This window comes from Channa argus, chromosome 1, assembly GCF_033026475.1.
Source record: "Channa argus isolate prfri chromosome 1, Channa argus male v1.0, whole genome shotgun sequence".
Classification (NCBI taxonomy): Eukaryota; Metazoa; Chordata; class Actinopteri; order Anabantiformes; family Channidae; genus Channa; species Channa argus.
This window is the reverse complement of record NC_090197.1, coordinates 33,332,852-33,358,710: the sequence shown is the minus strand read 5'-3', so window position 1 is coordinate 33,358,710 and position 25,859 is coordinate 33,332,852. Positions and strand designations below refer to the sequence as shown.

The 25,859-nt window shown below is 38.1% G+C and overlaps 1 protein-coding gene across 6 annotated transcripts in view; it reads right to left on the bottom strand.

Moving 5' to 3' along the window:
* kcnq5a (potassium voltage-gated channel, KQT-like subfamily, member 5a) overlaps positions 1 to 25,859 on the bottom strand; it is a 92,371-nt gene that overhangs the window by 18,103 nt on the left and 48,409 nt on the right. For all 6 annotated transcript variants that reach the window (XM_067513690.1, XM_067513697.1, XM_067513705.1 and 3 more), the window contains exons 2-7: positions 9,611 to 9,701; positions 7,776 to 7,902; positions 6,706 to 6,881; positions 5,289 to 5,414; positions 1,474 to 1,584; positions 1,195 to 1,290 (exon numbers count right to left, since the gene is read on the bottom strand). In XM_067513690.1, coding sequence (XP_067369791.1) covers positions 1,195 to 1,290; positions 1,474 to 1,584; positions 5,289 to 5,414; positions 6,706 to 6,881; positions 7,776 to 7,902; positions 9,611 to 9,701 — 727 coding nt within the window. The remainder of the gene's footprint in view (positions 1 to 1,194; positions 1,291 to 1,473; positions 1,585 to 5,288; positions 5,415 to 6,705; positions 6,882 to 7,775; positions 7,903 to 9,610; positions 9,702 to 25,859) is intronic.

Genomic DNA, 25,859 nt, shown 5'->3' with positions numbered 1-25,859 from the left:
TTAAAAACATTGCTGTGCTGTTAATACAAAGAGAGGGTTTTATGTGTGGATTTTCAATATTTACAGCCTGCTGTGACTTTTTTCCAGTGGTGTAATCAAAGTGTTAAATTTGCATGACTGTATATTACAGCAGTTTATCGGTTTACAAGTTGACAAGGAGTGCCTGATTGCTGTTTTTAACAACTGATGCAATGGATTATGGTATACCAAGTGCAGAAAAACGCAGCCCTTTTTAGCTACATTTGTTTAGCGGACAGCCTTGGCAATTCGCTGTGGTTTATTCAGTCTAGAAAATCCCTTCACTGGGAAACAGATGCAATCTTTACTTTACAATTTTATTATTCTGGGTTGTTTCCATTTCCAAATGATTAGGTTTAGAAATGTGTTTGGTCTATCATTATCATTATAATGTCCAAATCTTAAAGGATCCTTGCAGAATAGAGTTTTAGGAATTGATTTTTCTGTAGGCTCAAAATAAAAGCTAGGACTTTATTTGATGGAAAATGTCAGAAAATAGGTAGTACATAACTTAGAGAAGAGACAAAAGTACGCAACAAAAAGCAGACAGATGTACACATGGAGTACATAGAAATTGCATTACAATTAGATAGAAACACACACACAAACACACACACACACACAGACACACACACAAACACACACACACAGAAAGACAGAAACACTACACCAAAGATATTTATTGTTCATTAGAAGGTAATGCAGCTGGTTTTGTCTATTACAGTAAGTGATGGTTCAGAGGAGTGTTTGCCCAGGGAATAAGAACCATGGAAATGGATCATAAATCCCAGCGGCGTATGTTGCTGTTGGACCTGAGAGATGTGGCTTACACACTGTTAGTCATCGTCAGCTACACACCCTGACCAGAGATTGGCAAGACACACACACACGAGCACACACACACACACACACACTCTCAATACACTGTTAATGAAACACCTTTACTCATAAAAAAACACACATACACACATTTCAGCATATTACCAACACACTGTTGAAAGAAGAAAGAGTGGACACACGCATGCTTACTTTTATTCAGACACAATGACACATATATGAGAAAGTCTGCACATTAAATAAATAAAAGTTGTCTGTAGTCACACTGGTCCTCAGCTGCAAGAAAAACATATATCTATATCAGGGGTGATGTGAGTTTGTTGAAGTGTGTGTTTCTACCTGGATGAGGCTAGCAGCTGGGTTCCTCCTCTTTTCAAAGTGCTTCTGTCGATGCTGCTCCTGCACCTTAAGGGCAAAACCTGACCCCAAGATGCCCTAGACACACAAACACACACACACACACACACACACACACACACACACACACACACACACAGACACACACACACTCGTAAAGTTGCATAAAAACACCCACAAATGCTGCTAGCATTAGCTTTATGGAGCTGTGAGGAGATGATGTAAGAAGTTACAGTGTTACAATGTAAACATTTGACTCACAGCTGGCAGGGCAAAGAAAGAGATCCCCAGCAGAGCGAAACCAGCCGATAACAGCCGTCCTGTCCATGTCTGTGGGGTTTTGTCACCGTAGCCAATGGTTGTGAGGGTGATCTGAAGGAAAAGAAATCTGTCTCTAGGGCATGCAGATTAGCCTTCTACAACATCAGCAAGATCAGATCCTACCTTTTTGAATATGCAAGCCAATTCTTTGTGCATGGGCTACCAGCATGCACAAACAAACAGCTGCAGATGATTCAAAATGTGACAGCACCACTCATTTGTCTCTGCATAGGTTTCCTTTAACTGGTCAACTCGACAGCACCTGCCTACCTCAACTCCCTCATTTAGGATTAAAATCCCTCCCGGCTACTGAGTCCTGCCATCAAATGGCATCTGGTGGTCTTACCCCCACAGAAACGATCCCATACAAAACTCTTCAGCTCAGTGGTCCCACCAGGTCTGCTAAATGACTAAATGTTAATGTAAAAAAAGGTAACCAGGTCTTTGAACCATCATTTTGCATTAATACATTTGAATTGTGGTAAATAGTAAATTTAGTGCACTATATACGCAGTACATAGAGACCAATTTCAGACGAAGCACAAGTATATGGTAACTTTATGTCTTTCATGTGTATGCCCACATACACACACACAAAACACAATATATTATCAAAGTATAGAATATAATGGGTATTGCACATTTATTGCACTGACGCTCGACTGTTATTACAAAATCTTGCTGCCTGATAGTTTCTTAGTTCTCTCTTTGTCAGATTTTGTGTTCCCAAAAGGTTTATAATGCTAAACCTATGTTCAAAATAGCAGCTTTAGTAAAAGATGGTGTAAGTGCCACAGAACATATGTCTGAGCAGCATTCCCACAAACTTATCAGGCCACTTGACCCACTTGACCTCACTGCAGGTGAAAATTGAATATTTTGATTGGGCCATTTCTTGTCTTTGAGTGGTCTGGTTCCACATTTTGTAAGTGTAATGGCTCTTAGATATAAGAGGGAACAATGCTGTGCATGTAGCATTTATCTGTGTGTTTGTTTTTTTACTGCAGGTATCATTAAGGTCACACAGAAACTGTAGGTAGAAATACATGAATGATCTGACATAAAAACGGCAGCAGTCTATCTTTGTTCCTTTCTTAGATTCTTCCAGAGTTTCAGAGGGAGCATTCACACAATGTTAGATGGGAAGTTTGCTCCAAACATTTTATGACATGTCAGTCACTTAAACAAGTTATGCTTGTGAATTTGGAATAATGTCCAATAGGGTGTAAGTTCATTACAGTTTTGTTCAGTAAGGTAGAAATGTTCTCTAGAAGTAAAAACCATTTACAAAATGTTATCAAATTCAAATTGTACATGTATATACATTGTATATTTCACTTTCCAATTTCTGTAAACACTTTGAAAATGTTTTTGCAATTAAAAACAAAAAAAAGTTTTTTTTCAAAGTGCTTAACAAGTGAATTTCTTCACTGTGGGATTGATAAAGTTTGATCTTAACTTAAGCAATATCAGGACCAATAGCTTTTCTGTTAGACCCTCCTAAGAAGATTAATCAGGCCAGATACTAGGATAATACAGAACTGAAGGCAGGAACTGTATAGTACATTGCCATGTATTGTAAGGATGGACATTGTCAAGCCATAAAACAAGTCAAACATTTTCAACACTTCTGAGACCTAGAGGAGAAGTGAAAGATGTGTCACTTTCCTCTGGGTGTTGCTTTCACACTTTGGGCCATTTTGAGACGACATTATCTCCTCTATAGATGGAGCCCAATAACTTCTGACACTACTTTTACTGCGATGAGAGGTGATGGTCTCCTATGGTAAGTGGTTTGTTTTACAGCGTGACTGGACTTTCAAGACTGTTCATAGATACTTGGATTCGATGGTTGGACAACATATAATTCTCCCTGCACCTTTTTCAAGGAATCTGCATTGTTTTCTTTGTGATAAATAAAATCACTGAATGTTTTCACTGCCCAGCTTGAAACCTTTTGAGACTTGTGTTTGTTGAACTTAATGACCTAAGTTTCTTTTTTTTTTTCAGCAGCATCCCACTTTTCAAAAGTTGAATATTTACCAAGACGCTTATACTTAATGTTAAATTCATCCCTTTACAGTCTGTGTGTGTGTGTGTGTGTGTGTGTGTGTGTCATTTTTCAAAAGGTTGTCAGTAAGTAGTGAGCTTAACCAATGGGTGCTGATGCTTCAGCGCTGTTGCTATGGTTACATACACTTTAATAAGGCCCCACTGGTTTAGCACAGCAAATAGGTACCTATACTGTAGGTCAAAGGTTTGTGTTTAAGCACTGCATTCCTGCAAAGTTAATCCACCACTTTGAATCCTGGATTTTTCATGGCCCTGGTGTAATAATGCATAATACATCATCAAAATATTTTCAGATATTCTACAACATTTCCGGAAACACTAATATAATATTCTATGAATGTTGTTACTGAGCTACACGAACATGAACCATGACACAGATTTTACTTCCAACCAAACAACAAAAACTGAATAAAAGGATGGAGAAAATGGCTTAGAGATTATCGGGTCAGATCAAAAGGGAAGTGTATTCTCGAAACATTCTCTTATTCAACTTCCTATGCACTAAAATCCTATCTCTCTTACACTTTCTGTCAGGATCTTGTTGCACTTCCTGTCCCTGGACTTTTATTTTGTGGCCCCTTCTCCTTACTTCCTGTCCCTGGTTCTGTTCACCCAGCTTTACCCTCGTTGTCCCTCATTGTTTGCACCTGTCCCACTCTCTATTTAAGTTCAGTCTTCCCTTCACTCCCCTGCCAGATCCTCGTCATTGTTCATGTGGTCTCTGCCTTCATCGTGGGCATCATTGTCATCATTATTACCCTCACCAACCCCGCAGTAGACTCTGGACTTTTGGTAAAGCCTGAAACTTACGTTTCTCGAACTCTTGGGAAATCTGGACTCCTGCTTCGTGGACTTTGGTATCGTGGACTTTGGTATCCTGGACTCTGTGTTTCCTGTGTGGTTTTGGTCTGAGGTTTGCCTTTTGTTTAAATTCAGTATTTTGGCCTAGTCCCTAGTTTTCTCCGCTTGTTTTATCCTGGTTTTTTCATGTTTAGGTTTGCTTGTGTGCTCTTCAGTTTGCCAGTGCTTTATGTTGAGTTTGTTTGTGACTGCCTCCCCTTAGTCCTTGTGTGTATGTGCTCCCCCAACTCTGTTACTTTGGTATTGTTCCCTTCCAGTGTGTTTTTAAGTGGTGCTCCGTTTTACTTTAATCATTATTACGTCTTAGCCTTTGTTCAGTAGTTCGTTCTTGATATTTCTTAGTCTCCTTAGCCTTACCCTTGTGTTTACCCGCTCTAGTGGTTTAACGTTTATCTGTGCCTTAGTTTATCAGTAGCCTCTGTTAGTTCTTTCTCTAACTTGTCCCCTGAGCCCGAGCTGTGTTTATTTCTGGTAATTCGGTTCCCCTCTTGTTTTCAAGTTAACTCCTTTCGTGTGCTGGTCCTGTTCATCATTTACATCTCTTTCAATAAAAGCCCCTTATTTTGCAAACCCTCGCCCTGTCTCTTCTCTTGGGTCCATCCCTTAACCTAAACGTGACACTTGCAACTCAAAAAACTGAAACATTTTAATGACAGATGACTAAATGTAATGTAAACTTTGTGTTTAAAAGCTACAAATAACGCATAATCTCTTTGTCATCATCTTTGATGCTTAAAATAAGTTCAGATCACTACAGGAGCACACAGGGCTAACAAAGTGTGTGTCTAATATGTCTTATGTTGCAATGTGTGTTTGCTCACCGTGCCCCACCACAGAGCATCGGCATAGGTGGCAAAATCCTTGTTGAATTCTTTCTCAACCAGATAGACAAGGAAGGAGGAGAAGATCAGCACCAGGAACCCGATATACCAAGCAGTCACCAGCTCCTACCAGACACACATTTTACTTCATGAGCACAAATCTTTACAGTTTTTCACGTATTTTGATTGGAAATTCGACTAATATGGAAAAAAAAGGTTGGATTCTTTCACAACATGAAAAACAGTTAAAACCAGCATTTACCCCTTCAGCTGTCATACAATGTCATTTGTTCTCAGTCGACTTAATTATTTGATAGCACTGCGATGTAAATGTGACAAATTAAGCCAAATGGCTGATTTTCTCCTGAAAAAACAAAAAATCCTTCATCAATTTGACCAACAGTAATATCTCCAGGAGCAACTGAAAAGAAACTGTCAAACCCATCAACAACGTGCATATACATTTTGTCACAAATTGTGTTCGCAGCATAATAATTAGCAAAACACTAACACTAGGTTAACAGTAGTCACCAGCAATACAGCTCATTTCCCAACCAACAGATGGAGAGTCAGCTCCAACCAAGTGCGTCCTAGTTGCGTCCGTCACTTTTTAGTGTCCACCGGGTTTGATTTGATTGTATACAATTGTCATTGCAATGTTTCCAGGGGCCACTAAAAACTGATGTATTTTAAGTTGCTCCCGGAGACATTTCCGTTATGTTGCTTTCTTGCAGTGCATTTTTAAAGCTGGGCCTTTGTTGTCAAATTGATAAAGTTGTTTTGTTTTTTTTCTGGGGTTTTGTCAAGTTTTATGGGATTTTGTGGTACTGTCAGCTTTCAGGGCCACCGTACCATTCAGTTATATTTCTGTACTACTACTGAACTACCGTACAGCCAACCTCTATTGATCTTCTAGTCTATAAAGCATAATTTATTGCACATATTTCACAAAGAGTATGTTCATTCACTACTTCTGGAACTGATGTTTTAAATGTTGTTATTCATTGGATTTACTCAAATCAAGACTGGTGCTACTGTTACAGTTTCCTTTACTGTATCCTTCTCCTACTTTGGTGCTGTAACAACAAGTTTTTACAATCATGTTGATAAAGATATTTTTATAGTTTATGCCAAACACAGCCCACATTTACTGGCAAATGCTTTTCTCCAGTTAATGACTTTCATATTAAAAGTGCCACATAATTAAAGTTTCTTAGTTACCATTATGAGTAAATCCATCGGCAATGACTGAAAACACAGAGTACCAACCCAAGGAATACTTACTTCTTGGTTCACATCTGATCTCTAAGATTGGAATACTAGAAACACCTCACAACTGACTGATTTCCACTTCACCTTTCTCAATACAAAAATGTTAAAAGTTGACACATGGCTCAAACAACAAAATATGCCCTACCTTACTATGTGCATAAACTACAGATCCCAGCAGCTTCCAGGTCCCTCCCCTGCGGTCCATGCGCACCATGCGCAGGATCTGAAGGAAACGAAGGCTGCGCAGTGCTGAGGTGGCAAAAATGTTACCCTGGCTACCGGCTGAAACCACAGCAACTGAGGCGATGAGTACGATGATGTCTAGGGAACCAAAGAGTGAAAATTAAAGGTCACAAGTTGCACAGGATCAGTAACAGGAACTGTGGTTGACTCACCTACTTTCTAAATCCAACCACCTGTCCATCCATCACCTTTACCAACTATTGATTCACAACAAGCTGTTCATTGCCTTTTCCATCTCTATTAGTCTTTCTCCATTGTTCTGTCAGCAACCCTAAAATACCCACTTTTTCATGTCTTGTATTTCCCAGCAGGCCTTTTTCATCCCCGCAGGAGCATCACATGAAGGACAGAGATCCACTGTGTCCTAAACACACGTGTTTTTGTGCTTTTTTTGTACCAGTTACATCGACTGAACAATGAAGAACACATTTTTTAAAAAGTACCTGTACAAGTGAGCAAAAATCATAATTACTTGATTATAATGTCTCTAACATGAGGGAAAACAGTTTGATGTTCATGAGAACCTGGCCTAATTCATTGCCTAATTGACGGGAGCAAATTGACTAAATGTAAACTTTGAAATATTTCATGCCTTCATTTAGATTTTTGGGACATTTCCACCAACACTGTAAGTTTAATTGGGTTTCTTTTAATTTGTCTGTATTTTGATTTGAATATTTACTATATTCAGCTTTTCTGTGTTTGAACAATATGGAATGAATGTAGCACTGTAGAATGGTAAAAAAAAATCTGATGTAGTTTTAGGGAAACATTAGCTTCTGTTTCATGTTTTTAATGTTTTGTTAGTGGAAGAGCATTTTGCAACCAAAATGTGTTTTTTTTTTTTTTCTGCAATAAGCTTCTGGTGACTGTTTTGAAGATGTGACTTAAGAGTGTCTATGTAGTCAGTGACTAAGAAAAATTACAATCACAAGTTTTGCAAGACATCGTGTGATACACACAAAAACCTACCTATGACACAGAACGGTTTTCTGGCGAAGCGGAGGCGTCCCTGCCAGCCCCGATAACGACAGCAGCAGCCAGCGCTCCATATCCGGATGATGTATTCCAGACCAAACACTACAATCATCACAAACTCCTGCAGGAGACACATGCACACACACCTTTTTAAACCTTTACATACTATGCTGTAAATGCAGAGGTGTAAAAGACAGTCAAAGCAAAGGGGCAAAGAAGTTCCTAAGCTTCCATTAGCCTGGCTGTGTATTGTTTCACCAATGAGCCCTTTTATGGTTAATATTTTGACATGCCCTGGCAGGAAACACACAGGTGTCTTTAATAACATTAATAATGGCTCTGTTCCGTTTAGGTGAGCCAGCTTATTACACATGCTGCCTCTCTAACTTGACGTAGTGTGATGCTCCAGTGGAACAGAGCTATTGGTAAGTGATATTAGTTATACCTGTGTGTTTCCTGCTATGACAGTTTAAGATGTCTGCAGTGAGAAAGGCTTGCTCATTTCTTTCCTAATTATATTAGTCACAGCTACGACAGTAACAACCTTCCTTTAATAGTGTGCCTCTGTCCAAAATAAACAGCTCCTCCAAAGCTCACTTAAATGAACAGGTTACAGTATGTGTTTTTTTGTTTAATCCTTACAAAAACGTGACAACAAGACTTCAGTAAGTTACTGTGCTAGATTGAGACATAGTGTTAGACATACATTAAATCACAAATGTATCTTTAAGGTGCAAGTTTATGTAGATTTTAAAAACATGTTAAGAAAGATTTAGCAGGGCTTCCCAGTCACGCACTCTGGCCAGAAGGAAAGCACACACACATACACACAGACACGCAAACACAAGTACACTGAGCCAGACTAACTAGACAGGGGCCGTCACACCTTTTATCCTAACTTTGCAAGCAGGTTTGTTTTCATTACTCCAGGGTTTGAGGTTTTAGACTCTGAATTTCTGTCAATTTTTACCAAGGGGAATGTGTTGTTGTTAGGTGATTAATTCAACATGTATTTAATTACTTGCAGAGATTTTGTGGTCCAAAAAACATTAAAATACAATAAGTGGACTAGTATCTTAGTTTGGCATAAAAATTGGAATCAGCCTCCCTGACTCTGGAGTAGCAAGGATCATGACTCTGGAGACTATTAAACAGTTGGACTTCTGTATCTTGTCCTCTCTGCTGCTAGTTCCATAAACTGTTCGCTTTGGTTTGGTTCTTGTTTGTGCATTTTTGACGCCTCATTCAATATCTGCACAAACACACATGCAAACTACTGACCGAGACATCCCATGGTTTGAATCAAGTTATCTACTTTAGCGAAAGTAAAATTGGAGTTACAGTAACTTTTGTGTATCTTTTTCCACTGTGAGCTGTGTTATGACACAGCTGAGGTAATTAAGGTGTTTTTAATGCGTCAGTGAACTGACCCTGTGACGTCGCTGCTCATCTCTGTACATAAACATTACTTCTGCTTCTTCCAGTTTATTTAGCCTACATTGCTCTGACTGATGGTTTTCTGCACAATCACATCTGAGTCAAAGTCTGTTACTGTAATTTAAATCGAACTGTAACAGTGTGATTTTTATCTTGAGCAGCAGGGGATCACTCATTACAGTTCATTATCATGCTGTGAATTGACATCATCAGCATTTGCAATGCAGACATGAGCATCGCTCACACACACAAGCAGATGTTCAACACTATTATGCAACACTTTCACAGTTCATCAGTGTTGAAGTAATGTAAACCTAGTCTCCCTGGGACTGAACACACATAAATGGGTGAATGTGTGTGTGTGTGTGTGTGTGTGTGTGTGGCTGTCCTACCAGGATGAGCAGGCAGTGTGAGGAGAATTCCTGGTGAGCAGGGATGGTGGAAAACACAGAGAGAACCAGACATCCAAACACCAGGATAAACCTGTAGTGACAAACACACACACAGACACAAAGATACACACAGACAGAATATTAAAGTAAATCTGCAAGCTACAGACTTCTCTACCTGGTGACATTATGCATGATTTAGGCTGCTTTAAACATCATTAAGATCAAGCTAAACATTTCTTAAAGATTTAATTTTGTACTGTTACCATGACATTTCAGCTGATTCACATAATGTACAGAAAACAAATCTTTCCCACAGTGAACTGACCAAGCACTTGACACAGTGCTGCAGGCTATGTACAAAATACATATGTGTTTTTCCTCTGTGGTCCAGTTATTCACTTAAAGCTTGAGAAGGAAGATGCGTTCCTTTAAAGTGCTAACTGAAATACAAGATTTACATTACATTGCAGCAAAGTATGTAGTTGGGTTAGTGGTCCTTGACTCTACTCAAATGTATTGGCTCAGATCATTTCAGTTTTATTTCGGGCAGGTTTTGGGCGAACACAAGTTAACATCTCCAAACTGAACATGTTATTGGTCTGAGCCCTACGAACATAATCCCATTCATCTAAAGAACCATCAGAGATAATATATCAAAACTCAGAAATGCTAAATCAAAACTAACGCTGATAGACAAAAATATATTGTAGGAATATATGTCTTGTTGATACACATTTATTAACAACAAAACTGTGTATTTGTATTTGCATTGACAGTAATACTAAGCTTTTATTGATATCAGTGAAGCTTAATGTTGAGGTTAATACTAATACGCTGACTACATCAATCTTATCAGACTAGTCTTATCAGAGCCCTTCTTTTTGCCTGACTGACCCAAAATGCCCGTGCTCTGCTGCCTGCAAGAAAATCATTGAATGCCTTCTAAGTCATATGGTAACTTGGTTAATGAGCAAATACAAATTAAAATTCATAAGGCAGCTTCCAGGCAACATATGCACTGGCTAGCAGCCCCAGCCTGCTGTTCTTCAGAATATCTCTGAACTGTTAGTTTTTGTTTTTTTTTTGAGATGCCATCTGTCTTTCTGATATTCGTGGTCTTCTCATCTCTACAGAGCTTTGACTGTTTGTTTTCTGTGTACAAATGTGTTCTAGTCTTGCTCCCGTCTCCTTTACAGACCTTTCTCAGTGTTACTTTCTCTTTAATCTTTTATGATTTCTCTACCACTTTTCTCCTTCTTTCTCTCTCTCTCTCTCTCGTTGCTCATTGTCACTTTGTCTTTTTCACCCTCTCAGCTGTCCTGTATGATTGATGCTGCCATTTATTTTCCCTGTGATACATTAGGTATACGAAATGGGAGGTGATTGTGCATGTGTGTATGAACAGCATGTGCACCTGTAGTTGAGTTACAGCAGTGGATGACTAATGGTTCTGAGAATTAAACCAACATCTGCATCTGATAATGGATCCTTGTCTGATAGCACTTTGGTGTCATAAAGACAGAGAGAATTCACATATATTATTTTAAAATGTCTGTCACTGTTCCCATATTTGAAGATTATTGTTAAGTTACAATCCGGTATAAACAATGCTAGGAAGGCACTATGCAAACTCTTGATTTAAACATAACACAACACTGATAAAACCATGCAATCATGACATATGCACATGATTTTCCATGTAACAGGCCAAGGTCAACTGGAGCTGAACCTTGGACTACATTCTACAGACGGCACCGCTTTTGTTGCGTAAATAGGATGTGAAAAGCATCCATATGATTGTTCTATTTTTAGAAGATCAGGACTTCTCTATGACATATTGCCACGTGCTTGTGAAGAAAGTTACAGTAGATGTACCCCTCACAGATGTTCAAGAGTGAAAAATACAGGATTAACAGCTTCCTGTCATGGAATAATAAAAGGCTTGTCAATTACAAATTAATCAGTATTAATGCAAAGATACATTAGCCTTAGTATACATGGAGCAGATTATTTGAAGACTTGATTTGAAGTGCTTTAAACAGATACTTGTAGTTAGTACTGCACATGTGGATAAACAAACCTTAACCTGTATTTTTGTGCAGATAAATTATGACAGTGAGTGAGTCTAAGTCTGTGGACTGTTGCCTACAAACATATGAGAGATTCTGATAAGCTGAATTGTTTTCAAGGTAAAGGGGAAAGTTTTATTTCACACCCAAACCAACAGATATCAATATAAAACACTGTCTGCAGTTATTCTCATGTCACACATCACTTTATGCTATTTCCTTTTTTGAGGCAGCCAAACACATAGATCACTTGCCAAAGGAAATAATATGATGACAGGAATTTCTTTCTGTATTTTTACTTTTACTATTATATATACCCTTTAACATTTTTTTACATTTTACTATGTTGTAAATTATTTTGTAAAAGAAAAACAGTCTCTAATCACAATGTAAAATATTCCGACCTTAGTCCTGATTGTAGTCAGGTACAGTCTGTTTTCTTTAATTTATCTTGAGATGAGCTTCAGATGTTCTCTGCAGACATGGGAGAACTTGGCGGAAAGGACAAACATATCAGTTACACTCCATCAATCAGACCTTTATGGTAGAGCGGTAAGACATAAGCTACAGCCTGTCTGAAGTTTGGCAAACACTCATGAGGATAACTATTCTGGGGTCTGATGACCCAAATATAAACTCTTTGGGCAGAACTCCAAGCAATGTCAGACAAATATGAGTTCCAGTGTTGTCAGCTAGCTAAAAGCAACTCTATGGTGAAGCATGGTGGTGGCAGCTTATTGCTATGGGGTGGGGGGCTTCTCTGCAGCCGAGAGAATGAATGCAGCCAAATAGAGAGGGTGGGGGTTTAAACGTTCAAACGTTCAAAAAAAAAAGAGCAGCTTCAGAACAATTGTATGACTGTCTGTTCAGTGACCCAACCAAAATCCTAGACTTTGACCCCACAGACCATCTGTGAATAACCTGGAGATGGCAGTTCACAACGCTTCCATCCAACCTGATGGAGCTTGAGAGGATGTGCCAGGAAGAATGGGACAAACCGCTCAATTCTAGCTGTGAAAAATGTATAGAGACCTAGCCAAAAAGATTCAGAGCTGTAAAGATATGCAATTATTGAACTACAGGTGTGATTATATTGGGTTTATGTTTTTAATAAATTTGCACAGATTTTTCAAATATGTTTTCATTTTGTATTTTCACTTTTTTGCATGTTTCTGTAAATCATTCCTATATAACCCTCATAGTATCATTTCTGGATTAAGTGTCACCTTACCAAATAGTGATGAAATTAATCAGATTTCCCAGGCAGAAGTGAAATATAATAAGCTACTGCTGAATGATGGCAGCAAAATGAAACACATGATCAATAAAGTTGTTACACGGATCAATCTGAAGGAGAACTTCATGGAGCTAAAAAGCTGATATCCATGTGTGTATGTGCTGAATGAGGAGCGTGTGGATATAGATATGGTGTATGGATTTGAAGTGAGGCTGTCCATTAACGTTGGAGAAGTTACAGAACCCCTATGATATCATGATATAAATTCTTTATGTATACTGCATAGCTCCATAAAGAGACAGTTTTTATTTTTTGCCATCACATTATTTTTGTCACATTATGAGAATCATTATACAATGATGCCAATGGGGATTTAAGTCAGTTATTCAACTTAAACCATTTAAAATAGCCTTTTAAAAACATAATGTACAGTGACTTTAATAACACAAAAGTGTCCTATTTGCAAGAGAATTTCCATACTTTTATATTTAAAGAGAAACATTAAATCTGGGAGATGATTCGCATCAATCTCAGGTCAATTAATTTAGTTACTGAAGGTTAACTGACAGATAATTTAGCTTAGTGTAAAGACTGAAGGCAGAGGGAAAAAGTTAGTAAATAATCAAATATTCCATGAACTTTATCTGTAAACTTAAAATTAATTTCAAGTAAATGAAATGCTCACGATGGACCATATCTAAAGCATTTTGGTATGAATTTATATGAAATCATATTTCCCTGGAAAAGTAAACATCAGTCTCGAACTACTACTAATTGTCAACCAAAATTGCATTTTATACTTTTGGGTTTAAATTTGGCCTTTCCAAGCGATTCAAGGTGTAAAAACTAGCATAAAGCTTCCAGGAGGTGATAATGCACTGACAATGATACTAATACATTTGAGTGCAAAACTTAGCATCCCTTGACTCAGAAATGGCAAAGATTAAAAAACAAAGATTTGTTTTAGATCAGCATGATATTTAACGCACATTCAGCCACTAAGGGGAAGGCCCATAGTAAAACAATCACCTTATTCTTCTTATACCATTCCTGAGTTGGCTTTGCTTTATGCCTTGCTTTGTACTTATTGATCAGTGGTTTGCATTTGTTAATTGTCTTGGTTTGGTGGAAGATCTTTTCCTTTCTTTCACACGGAGAGCAGCTGCAACAAGGCAACACAATTTCCCTATGGGATCATTAAAGTTGTTCAATCTTGAATTTTTAATCTTCCAATTTCTGCCTTCCACTTTATGCAGAGCTCCAGTGCCTGATGCAGACATACACCCCCAAAAGACCCGCAAGCCTCTACCATGTTTGACTGTGGTCAGACATCTGATTTTACATATTTAAGTTCATCAAGAGGGATGCAACATTTTGACCTGATATATATTTTTACTATTTTACAATAACTTTCTTGAGAAATTTTGTCACTTCTTAATATGAAAGAATCAGCTAAATGTGCACTTAATATTATGTTAATAAAAACACATTCTTTGTTTTACTCTTTTTTGCTATTCAGGTGAGAGAACAACAACCTTTTCCTCAACTGTATAATTTAGCAGCTGTTTATTGATGATTATTATCCAAAAACCGCAGCAGTAAGAACATCTGGACTCTCCACTCTAAATGCCAAACACGATTAACTAACTGACCGTCTCTAACGTTACGCTGTCACACACACATCTGGTAAAGGTGGTGCCTAACATACTCCTTGGATCCTGGACATGGTGCAGGTGTAAGAGAGTGCTAGCTTTGTTGCACATGGCAGAGACAAACTGCCTCTGGCTTAATGCTGATGAATAACCTGAGGATGTGCAGACAAAACCATATACAGCCAAAAACTTGCGCTGCTCCTTTACAAGCTGACAAAGACGCCTGAATAGTGGGAGGACAAGGGGTGTGTGTGCAATGATAATGAGCAGCCTAGGCTCGCAAGGTGGTTTTATTACCAGTATCAAGTCCTGAAATGCAAACAACTTATGGGAGACAAGAAACAAGGATCTGTAGTAGTAGAAGTTTCCAATTGAGAGAATTTCAAATGGTCTTCTTAATGAACCTTGAGTACAAGTTTATTTTGGCCAAATTAACCTTTTTTAATTGTTACCTTACACTAAACACATAACATTGTGTGTATAATAAAGTCTCATTCTTTCACTCCTACCACTAATGCCCTTTAAATATAAAATGGGTAGCTACTATACTTAGCTTGGGCTAAGAAAGCTGAGCTGAAAAAGCAGAGCTGTTTCAGAGCAGGGAGAGGGAAGACTTAGCTGAGCAGGGTGGGTTGACACTGGATTGAGCTTTATATTGTAGTTTTAAAGTCACATTCTGGTGTTTTTCATATGTCAGTCTGTATGGTTTTAATCAATTTGGAATTCAGGAATAACACCACCAAAAAATTTAGATTTAAGCCTTACACTGATATGAACAATAAATAAATAAATACATAAATGCACAGAGAGAGAGAGAGAGAGAGAGATTTGATTTAGACTCTTTCATTTAATTTCATTTAAACAATTTAATTTGCAGCGAAATGTGTGAGTTTCTGTGAATTTAAATCTCCTCCTTTTAATACATAATGTACATGAAATGTACATGAAAGGTCATGTAGATTTAGTTACACAGCAGCATGCTTAATAAGGAACACCATTAAACAGGTGCATTGTTTTGTGCTCATATAAAATAATGGTCTTTGGACGGGTAGGAGAGAGAGTGTGTGTGGGTGTGTGACAGATTGGGTATGTGAGAGGTCAGCTTTTTCCATACAATACATTCTGGTATTTATTGGTATCTATTCTATCTATTTCCTTCTTTCTTTCTGTGCCAGCCACACATACCCTTTCAATCAAGATGGAGGGAGGGGGTCGAAAACAAAGAGCAAAAGATTGAAAGAGGGAAAGAGAAACCAAGAAAGTCAGAGTCACTTTGGATTCTATAATGTCAAGCTAACACAACTGTACATACAGTAGAAGATGCACGCATAGAGGAAAGGTGCGGCAGAGGAGGTCATAATATGAGAAAATGCTGAATCCTGTGGTTTAAATTACTGAATGCCAGGGGAGGGGTGATAGCAGCAGGTTCTCCAGTAGGAATTAAGACTGTGACAATGGGCTTAGCTACAAATAACATTTCTCCTTCTAGAAAAGGCCTGGTAGAAAATAAGAAAGAGAAACAGTCAGGGAGAGCTTGAGAAAGAGATGACAAGCTGAACAGACCGAGCACAGTCATTCTCCTCTTTCCCTTTGGCTCGTATTTCGTCTTCTCTCTGAGTCTCACTGTGTCAGCTGTCATTGTATTGATCCTCTTTCTAGTCTAATCCATACCTATTCTTATATGGCCTTAGTGTGTGCGTGTGTGTGTGTGTTGCACATTCAGCCACAGCTTTATTTTCAAACTCATATGACACAAAAACGAGAGCTGAAAGAAAGAACAGACTGGTAGATAAAGAGCAAGGAGAGAAGGTAAAATGAGAGAAAGGAGGTAGAGCAGGAAGGAGTGACAAAGAGTGATGGAGTCAGGCCGACTGCTTGCCAACAGTCTATTAGTTAATCCTCGTGTTTATCCAGTCGAGTGCGGTACCTTACCTGATGATGGCAGTGATAAAACATATGGTTTTATTTCTAAGCAACTACTTGACCAAACAGAGCTGGGCCAAGGACACAGCACTGCACAGGCCAGTTTTCTCTGCTCACTCCATCAAAAGCAGAGTTAATTTATAATATTAGTCTTAAAATCACATCAGCAGGGAAGGAACTCAATGTCTTGCTTAAGGAATCTTCAGGATGCCTCATCTACTGTAAGCGCTTGAACATTAAGGTTTTTAAGTATACTCACTACTTTAGGTGCAATATTCATTTTGATCAAATGATTTCAGTTCAGGAAAGGATGCTAATATATTTTAAAAAACGCAGACCAATGAATTAAAAACCACACACTGGGTCCTTAATGTGTTATTTAATGCCCAAGGTGCACAGATTAACCCTTTAATGTCCACTCTAAGAAATACATTTGCAAAATTACATTTTGCAAAAAATATTTATTGGTGAAATTGTGTTGCTGCTTCTTCATTTAGCAATATTTCTGGTTTTATTTGTCAGATTACCCAATCAGGAAGCAGATGCTGGTTGACTTGCATTCATTCATTTCATTTTTATTTTTTCATATAAAAACAACACAGAGATTAGAATACGTACTTTGAGTAGTAGTAGTAGTAGTAGTAGTGTGTTTGCATATAGGCGAACATTTTGATTTAATTATTAACTAAAATAAGATTTTTAGGGTATCTAGAAATTATATCGTATTCTATGTAATTCCTGAGGAGCTGCGCAGGACCGAGTTCAGACAATATTTTTCACAGCATCGCCACCCATTGGATATAATCGGTGTTACATACACTACTCAATAAGGTGAAGCTAAATAGAGCGAAAAAAAAGGTCAACCACGTGCTTACAATGCCAGTGAAAGGGTTAAGAATAATATTTAGGATGTGCCAGAAGGCAAATGTAATGTAATGTAACAACATCAACAAAGAAGCAGATGCATCTTGATACTGGGGAAAAGGACATGAGTGTGTGAGTTGGCGTGTTCAGCTTTTCAGGCTCTTAACAACAGAGTTAACTATAAACAGGCATGCATGAAATGTCATTAATTTTTGAGTAGTTTATGAAGTTTTACATACAAAACTTCATGTAGCCTAGTACATGAAGTGCACCTAGTTCATGCACCTAGTAAAGAGGACCCAAAAAGAACACATTTCGTGTCCCACATCGAGAAGCCATGCCACTGCAGTGCAGAGAGACAGAGAGAGGTACTGAAGATTGTAAAGTTTTAGGAGAAGAAGAAGAAAAATCTGGGCAGGAGCCAGTTTTCCATGATGCTGGTTGGATGCACCGAGGATGAGTGATGGTTTTGAAAAGAGTCAGAAAGCTTTTAGTGTGTTTTCTCACTAACTAGATGCAGACTGACATACTGTTGAAGAAAGCCAACTGCTAACGGTGTCCATAAAAACACTGGCTTACAGGCACACACACACACACACAGTCACACACACAGACACACACACACAGACAAACACACACCATACATCAGATTCCTATCAGCACTCATCTTAGCACTAATACCACTCCAAGACTCCTGTTCTGAGTGCTGTGCAGCAGATGTGAGAGACAGAGGCAGAGTGAAGGACAGCCAGAGAGAGAGAGAGAGTTAGCAGGAGAATAAAACAGTTTAGTTTGTTTTAATTAACTAGATCAATATGACCAATCTGAGACAAAAATCTTAAAAAAACAAGTGTACTGTCAACAATGGGTGGTAAGAGGCTTAATTTTCAGTATTTTTCTCCTTGAACTTAATCTCCAAAATGTTTAATTATTTTATTTATGATAAACAGTAGAATGCACACACAGTCTTACCTGAAGTAGACTTTGCAGCCATAAGACTTGAAGTTGAAGTTAATTTCAACAACACACACGCGATACGCAGTTTGCAGACACAGCTTGCCCTTTCCTCCTCGTTGTGGTCGAAACATTTTCCACTAACCTTAGCCAGCAATATTGTGCACATAATGACAGAAGACATTGCACCTTTTGTGTTTTCTATCAACTAGGTTTCGTGGGAAGCTTTGATTAATGCCACTTAAGTACCACTCATCAATCAGACCTTGCTGCTACAATCACTAGAGAGCTATGACTGAATGGATACAATGCCTGTGCAGCTTAATTGAGCTCAGTTGAGCCAAGACCAAAATATTATTCGTCAGGAGTCTATTCTTGCTTTTGGCAATAATCTCAAAAGCATGTTTAGTCACTTTTTTATTAAATGAGGGAATGTTCCATATCTGTAAATAAATACAGTTTATGTTCAAAATAAACTGTACAAAATGTTCAGACCATTAAGCGACTTCATTCTGCGCAACTGAATGGAAACTGGAAACTGGATTTTATACATCATGTCTGAGCAGCACTACTGCACAAGTGTTTTCAAGCTCTTGGGGAGATAAACTGTGTTAAGTGATGCCAAGGGGCAAGTCTTAACCTCAATGACCATACAGTATAGTGTAGGTGGTTTTCTACTGCCTGTGTTGAGCAGCATGCTAATAGTTGTAGCAGGACTCTGCGTATATTTTCACTGAGTTCGCTGGATGTAGTGGGATAGCATGGATGGTGACTTATACATTTATTTGCAAAAGGGGGGCAGACAGTGAGACACATCTGTGAGATTTCTCTGTGATGCTGAACCACTCAACAAAACACTAGTTATCAAGAGGGTGACCACCTAAAGCCTGCCTGCACTCATTCACACAAATTCATTTTGACACCATGTCACATTAGTTGCTGAGACGTTGTTTTAAGAGCCTCCTCATCCAACGCTTCGTAAGGTGTCAAATTGTGCTGCTTTTTACATCCTTTGGCGTATCATATCGATACTCTTTGGCGTCAGTAAAGTACCCTCCAGGAGCACCACAAAAACTGCGTTAGGGTTAGCCACAAATATTTCAGGGCTAGGTTAAATTAGAATACACAAAACAAAACGCTACAAACAGTGACAGCAGTGCGATATTGTGTTTGGATCATTATTAAAATGGAATATGTCTAACACTACAGTCGAAACCTGCTCTCCTGGTCTCCCTTTTTCACTTTATGTACTACTTCATTGATTTAGGCCTCAAATACTGAAGTGTCGGGGCTTCCATTGAACTACACTGAACGGTCCAAGCGTCGATCACCAACACAAACGGGTATCTTACGTGCTTTTTGTCACCTGGGGAATGAGGACGGACTGCCTCATTGTTTGTACAACAGCCAAAAGTGATTAAACAATACAGGAATATCTTGAGACTGTGTGAACATGAGACTGTCACACAGTATTTCGAAGAGGTTGGGGTAAAATGAAAGATGTCACAGAGTGTGAAACAACTGCTCTTGTTATAATCTTTCATTTTTAAGGCAAACCACAACATTTTTACTAACAATTTAACCCCAATGTTTTTGTCCCTAGCTCAAACTGAACAGCTGCATTCACACAGTTTGAATAAACAGGTTGACTGCTTAGAGGGAAAAATGTTTTTCCATTTTGGTGGAATCATACTGATTGAACAACTGAGCCATCAAACATGTCAGGTGGGCCATCCACTAGCTTATCCCACATAAATATAATGCAGATAAAAGACCAGGACATGTATCTTCTTTTTGCCTGCATTATTGAACAAAGGAAAGATGTAAAAGCAAGTTTAACCTTCCTCTTGTGTTAGGGTCGGCACCCATTTTCAGTTTTAAATGCATAAAAAAACCATATACATTTGTTTGTTACATCAAGGCTTTTTGACTTTGTCAGTAACCTCTATTTCAACAAAATAAAAAACATTTAAAACTTCTAACTAAATTATGAAATGCTCTTAATGAAATTATGACATTTGTGATGTTAGGGTCGGTTTCGACCCACTTCTAAAAATAAGGTTATAAAGCAATATTTAGAGCAAAAACTGAAACAATAAGTGCACTGTCAGCCTAAACACTGACAGCCAGCTCCTCTCCCAATCATGTGAGCTTTAGGTGACTCTTGTTTTCCTGTATAGCTGCACAAATACAGAACAAACAAACAAACATGGACGCGTCCAGACGTGTGAATTCAGTATTGAATTGGTGACTTGCAGAGTTCACATCTCCAATTTACAGCTTCAAAAATGAGAAAGATTTTAAATAAGCCAAGTTCTGGATAGTATTTTTGGTAAAAATGAGGAAGTAAACACAGAGGAACAAAGCGACATGCATAAGCAGGTTTCTGAGGAGGAAGACAATGTAAAGTTTCATCCAGAAGAGATAGACACATCTGATGAGTCTGATAAGGAGGCCACCATTGAAGAATTTGCTGAAAGTCCAAAGATGGTAAGATCTTTTGGAGGTCAGTACCTCATGATGCACATGGCAGGGCAGCTGCTGCAAATGTCATCAAAATGACCCCTGGATTCACAAGGTTTGCTGTGACGAGAGTCAGTGACATCAAGACATGTTTTGAGCTTTTTATGCCATTGTCACTAAAAAGAGTAATTCTTGCTTTGACAAACCTTGAAGGAAAAAAAAGTCCATGGTGACAAGTGGAAAGACATTGATGAGGAACACCTAGATGCTTACCTTGGTGTTCTTCTTCTTGGTGGAGGGTACAGATCCTGCAATGAGGCCACTGATAGTCTCTGGGACGCATCAACAGACAGAAATTTTTTTCGCGCAACAATGTCACTTATGGTATAAAAATCTGGGCAGCCTGAGATTCAAAAACAAGCTATGCCTGGAATTTACAGATTTACACAGGCAAAGTTGCTGGTGGCATCCCAGAGAAAAATCAAGGAAAACGTGTGGTCCTCGATGTGACTACTGGACTGCAGAGTCACAATATCACTTGTGACAATTCTTTGTACCAGCTATGACCTTGGATAAGAGCTTCTCAGGAGGAAACTTTTAGTGAAATTTTAGTGAAATAATTTTATTTTTTGGCTTTTCCTTGAAGTAAATGTATATGGGTCAAAACTGACCCGTAACACCATAGATGTTACTATTGTTAAAAATATAAAAAAAAAAAAAAAAAAACTGAACAAAATTATTAAAGTGATGTGTTCTAACAACCCTTAATAATGGTAAGGTAACAAAACAATCTTGTATTTATTTATATTTTTCTATTGAGGTTCATTTTACAATGTTCTTATACTAAGATTGAGGGGTATGCTGACAAAAAAAGCCCCAAAAGGCCCACACCTAAAACATTAAAACTAATATTTTCATTGAAAAAGAAGCCTAACAAGGTAACCAACAAATGAGAAACAAATTACATGAGAAATTATTTTTTTTGTGTGTATTTTACAGCTGATTCAGGACACGGGTCAAAACTGACCCGTTAACACAAGGGATGGTAACAGAAAGCTAACACAAGAGGAAGGTTTAAAGTGGGTTAGGGCTAGAGAATGATGTTGCCCAGTAGATTTATGACAGCACCCACTTCCTCCTTCATACAACCAAGACAGAGCTGACTGACAGCAGTTTGACGCGACCAACTTTGCTCACTTGAGGCCAAAATGAAATTAAATAAAGAAAACAAAACATGCAACTGTGAGCAAAAGCACTGCTGGTGTTTGCCGAAAAGAGCAGAAGTATCTGAGTGGCTCAAACATACTCTGGTAGTTTGGATAAGGGAATTAAAGGGGTGAAGCTGTGGTGCAGAATTGCTTCGGTGGAGTAGAGTCAGCTCATTATGCAAACAGATGGCTGACTGGTTCCCTTTGCGCAGAGATAAGGGAACTTAAATAGAGAGAGGCTGACTCAGCGCAGGATTTGAGTCTGTGCTATAGTGTGTATTTATATTTGTTTTCATTTTACGCTCAGTCCAAAAAGATGTCAAACATGTACAGACCAACACAAATCTCTTCTGCTACCTCATGCGCATTCACATTACATTATACTGTACAGACAAGAATTAAAAAGGTAAAATAGTAATATGTGTGTTACTTTTTACTTTTTCTTTCCAGACTATGGAAAGGTTAAAGGGAGTGCTTAGAAATGATAAGGAGTCTGTGTAAAAAGGTCCTTCTAATGATCTATGGACTAAAATCAATATCAGCCGTCTCTCTCTCTCTCTCTCTCTCTCACACACACACACACACACACACACACACACACAAAATAAACAGAGCCTCTTTGAAGCTTGATCTACAAAAACAAAACAAAAAAAACAGCTGTTTTAAATTGAGAGGATTAGATGTCTATGCTCTCATTACTGTTCTAGTTTTGCAGTGCAATTCATTTATTATTCAATGTGTGTGACGTATACAGTGACATTGTTTTCCCTAATTCCCCACTAATGAAGTTAGACAACAATTCAGTCGCAATAAGTACTGTATGTGCTTCTGAATATTTAGCCAACAAAACTGCAAAATCGTTACTGAAAATGTTCCATTTAAATTTTCTAGGAAACACAAAACAGTTTTCTCCTTAAAAATCAAAGATCCACTCAAATAATGAGCAGAAATGTACCAGTTTTTGATTTCATGTTAACACAATCAGTTACTATTTTAGGTTATCAAGCATGCGCACACCTGATAATCACAAGATGAGAGAATTTAAAAATGAAGCAGGAGAAAAAAGAAGAAGGAGCTTGAGAGAGTAAGGAGGAGTAAAAGTCAGACAGAAAAAAGAAAGAAACAAAAAGGAATAGAGATTTTCCCCTTTTCCAGTCTAGTGGAAATGGGGCAAAGTCAGACTGCAGGCAAGAAAGAAATCAGCAATACGTCCTGTTACTGTCTGATATTCTCCTCTTCCTAAGCAAACCAAAATAAAATGATGTGTTTGACAGAGCTGTGGAGACAATGTGCACTGTACAATTACTATTGTCCCCTTTTGGGAAATAAGCAAACATATTTGTTTCTCGTGTAGCACCAGTTCTCTTGATGTATCTATTTTAATGATTCCATGTTTAATCTTTACAGTGTTACTCACATTTTTTAGGTGTATGACAAGCAAAAATAAATCCACATTTCAAAAAGTGCAGCAACATCTGTGTCGATCCTACTCCTGTCCTAAATGTATATGTATGTACTAATTACAGTAGAATTCAAATAACAGGAAGCAGGGGACAGTTATAATGCACTAACAAATCAATGCCTTTTACTCTAGTTATTGGGCACAATACCAAAGGTTCAAACACAGACCTTTAACCTGGGCTACATCTAATGACACGAGAACGTAAACAGAGAGGAATATGTGCATAACCAAAACCAAAAGGCCATGAAAACTGAAAGACTAATCACAACAAATGCCTTTCTCTATTTCAGTTATTATCTAATTAATATTTCTTTGCCTATAGTTATTTTGTTTCTGACTGACAGAAATCAGGCCACTTTCAAGAAGCTGAAGCAGAACTTTTCCTGAGTAGGAGAGGTGCAGAGAAACACTGTCGACCTGACCATTGGTGGCATGGGTGGCAGACAAAAGAAGAACCATGTGTAATTGGCGGAAATTATAGCACTGTGTTTCCTGAGCGTGCATGCTAGACTCTCTCTGCTCTATCGATCCGTCTTACTATTGGTTGGGCTGTGAAATACAGGCTGGCAGGTCGTGCTGACTGCGTGACTCTGCTCTGTTCAGCATCATTACCATTAGCACTAAGAGGTAAAATACTGAAGTTCTCACCACTTATTGCAGCTTGACACTCAGTGAAGAGAGCTGAAAGAAAAAAGTAGGAAGTGTGCGTGTAGCTGATGTGTGTACCCTATTATTCCAAGCGTTTTGAATAGTTAAAATGTTCTTGCATGACATCACTGTGATTCTAATTCCTGTAACAGGACAGAAAAAATGCAAAATAGTTTTAAAAAAAAACAGAAAACTAAAGCATTTTAACAAACAGCAGAAAAGCAGACATTCCAACAGTGAGGAAAAGAAAAAGGAAAAGATGGAAATCTGTCCCAATCAAGCCAAACTGATGGCCTCCAGATAAGACGGATAATCAGCGATACAGACAAATGGGTGTTCGTTGATGGAAGGAGATGGGAGAAACGTCTGCCCCAGTGACACCCATTTCAGCAGATCAAAAGCTCTGTTTGAGAACCCGCCCACTGCTGTTTGATGTCTCATTGGCGTGGAATATGTGGGCAATCTACAATAATGTGTTCATCTGTTTGTGTGTAATGTGTGCTGCATACTTGGTTGTAATTGAAGGCGTGCATCAATGAGATGTGCACCGTGTGTTTTGTATGGGCATATGTGTAACGCATGTGCGGACACCCTGCATCTGTTTCTACCCCTTCTCTCTGTGCGGTAAACAACAACATGTGTATCGGCTGCATCTTCTTTCTCCATCAGTTTGTTATATCATAAATTACCTAATATGATGAATCGGTTTATCACGATCAGTTGATTTGAGGCTTAACAGCAGTTAGTACACTGGAGATGGACGGCAGAGTTCAACCTTCCAGTTCCTCTGGAAACATCAACGTTAGATTAAATGGTTTTGCTTTTGACAGGTCAGCTGCTAAGAAATGAAAGAGGTGAGAGTTTTTAGACAATTTAAAAGTCCATCACAGATGAAACAGAGAGCCTATATTCAACATCTACCTCCTTGATGGACCATGATTCAGTGCAGCCGTGATACCTTTGTGTTGGTTGTGTAAAGGTTTTCACTAAATGTTGTTGTTGTTGCTCTCTTTTTCAAGAAAATAATAAAACATTTTTTATTTACTAAAAGTATTCAAATGCTGATGATTTTGAGTTTATATTCTTTACTGCCATATTTTTTGGATACGAAGCTGTTTAATTAAACCATTTCTCTTTTGAATCACACTGCTCAAAACTTCTATTGAAGTCTTCTATTGCTTAGAAGACAAAGTTGTGAATCATTTATGTTCTATGTTGTCACTATATAAGAAATGAGTAAGATTGCAGAGATTGTAACGAAGAAATTTCTTTTGGAAAACAACACAACAACACAACAATGAACATTTTAATAAATGGAAGAATTTATTGCCCGGCCTTATGATATACTTCAACAGTTTTATCAAGGTGTACTTCGTAAATATACAGCATGTCTATGGGTAAGAAATGTTCTATATATATATATATATATAGAGAGAGAGAGAGAGAGAGAGAGAGACTATATGTTCCTTAATAACTGTAATATTGCTCATTTTCTTCTCCAAAGGAGAGAAAAGGAGCCATTAGAGGTACAGTATCTCCCTTACCTCTTCAAGATGGCTCTGTCTCACCTATTTCTCTTGGCGAATTTTAGGAAAAACATATCAGAAACCGAAACCCACCCAACAAAATTGAAACCAAAATGAAACTCGAAGCAGTATAATGTTCATCTGTGTCGTCTCTCTAATATGAACTAACTGCCTCAGTGTCTAAATTGTATTTATTACTGCATTGTAAATTATAAATGATTTACATATGTAAACTAGTGCAGG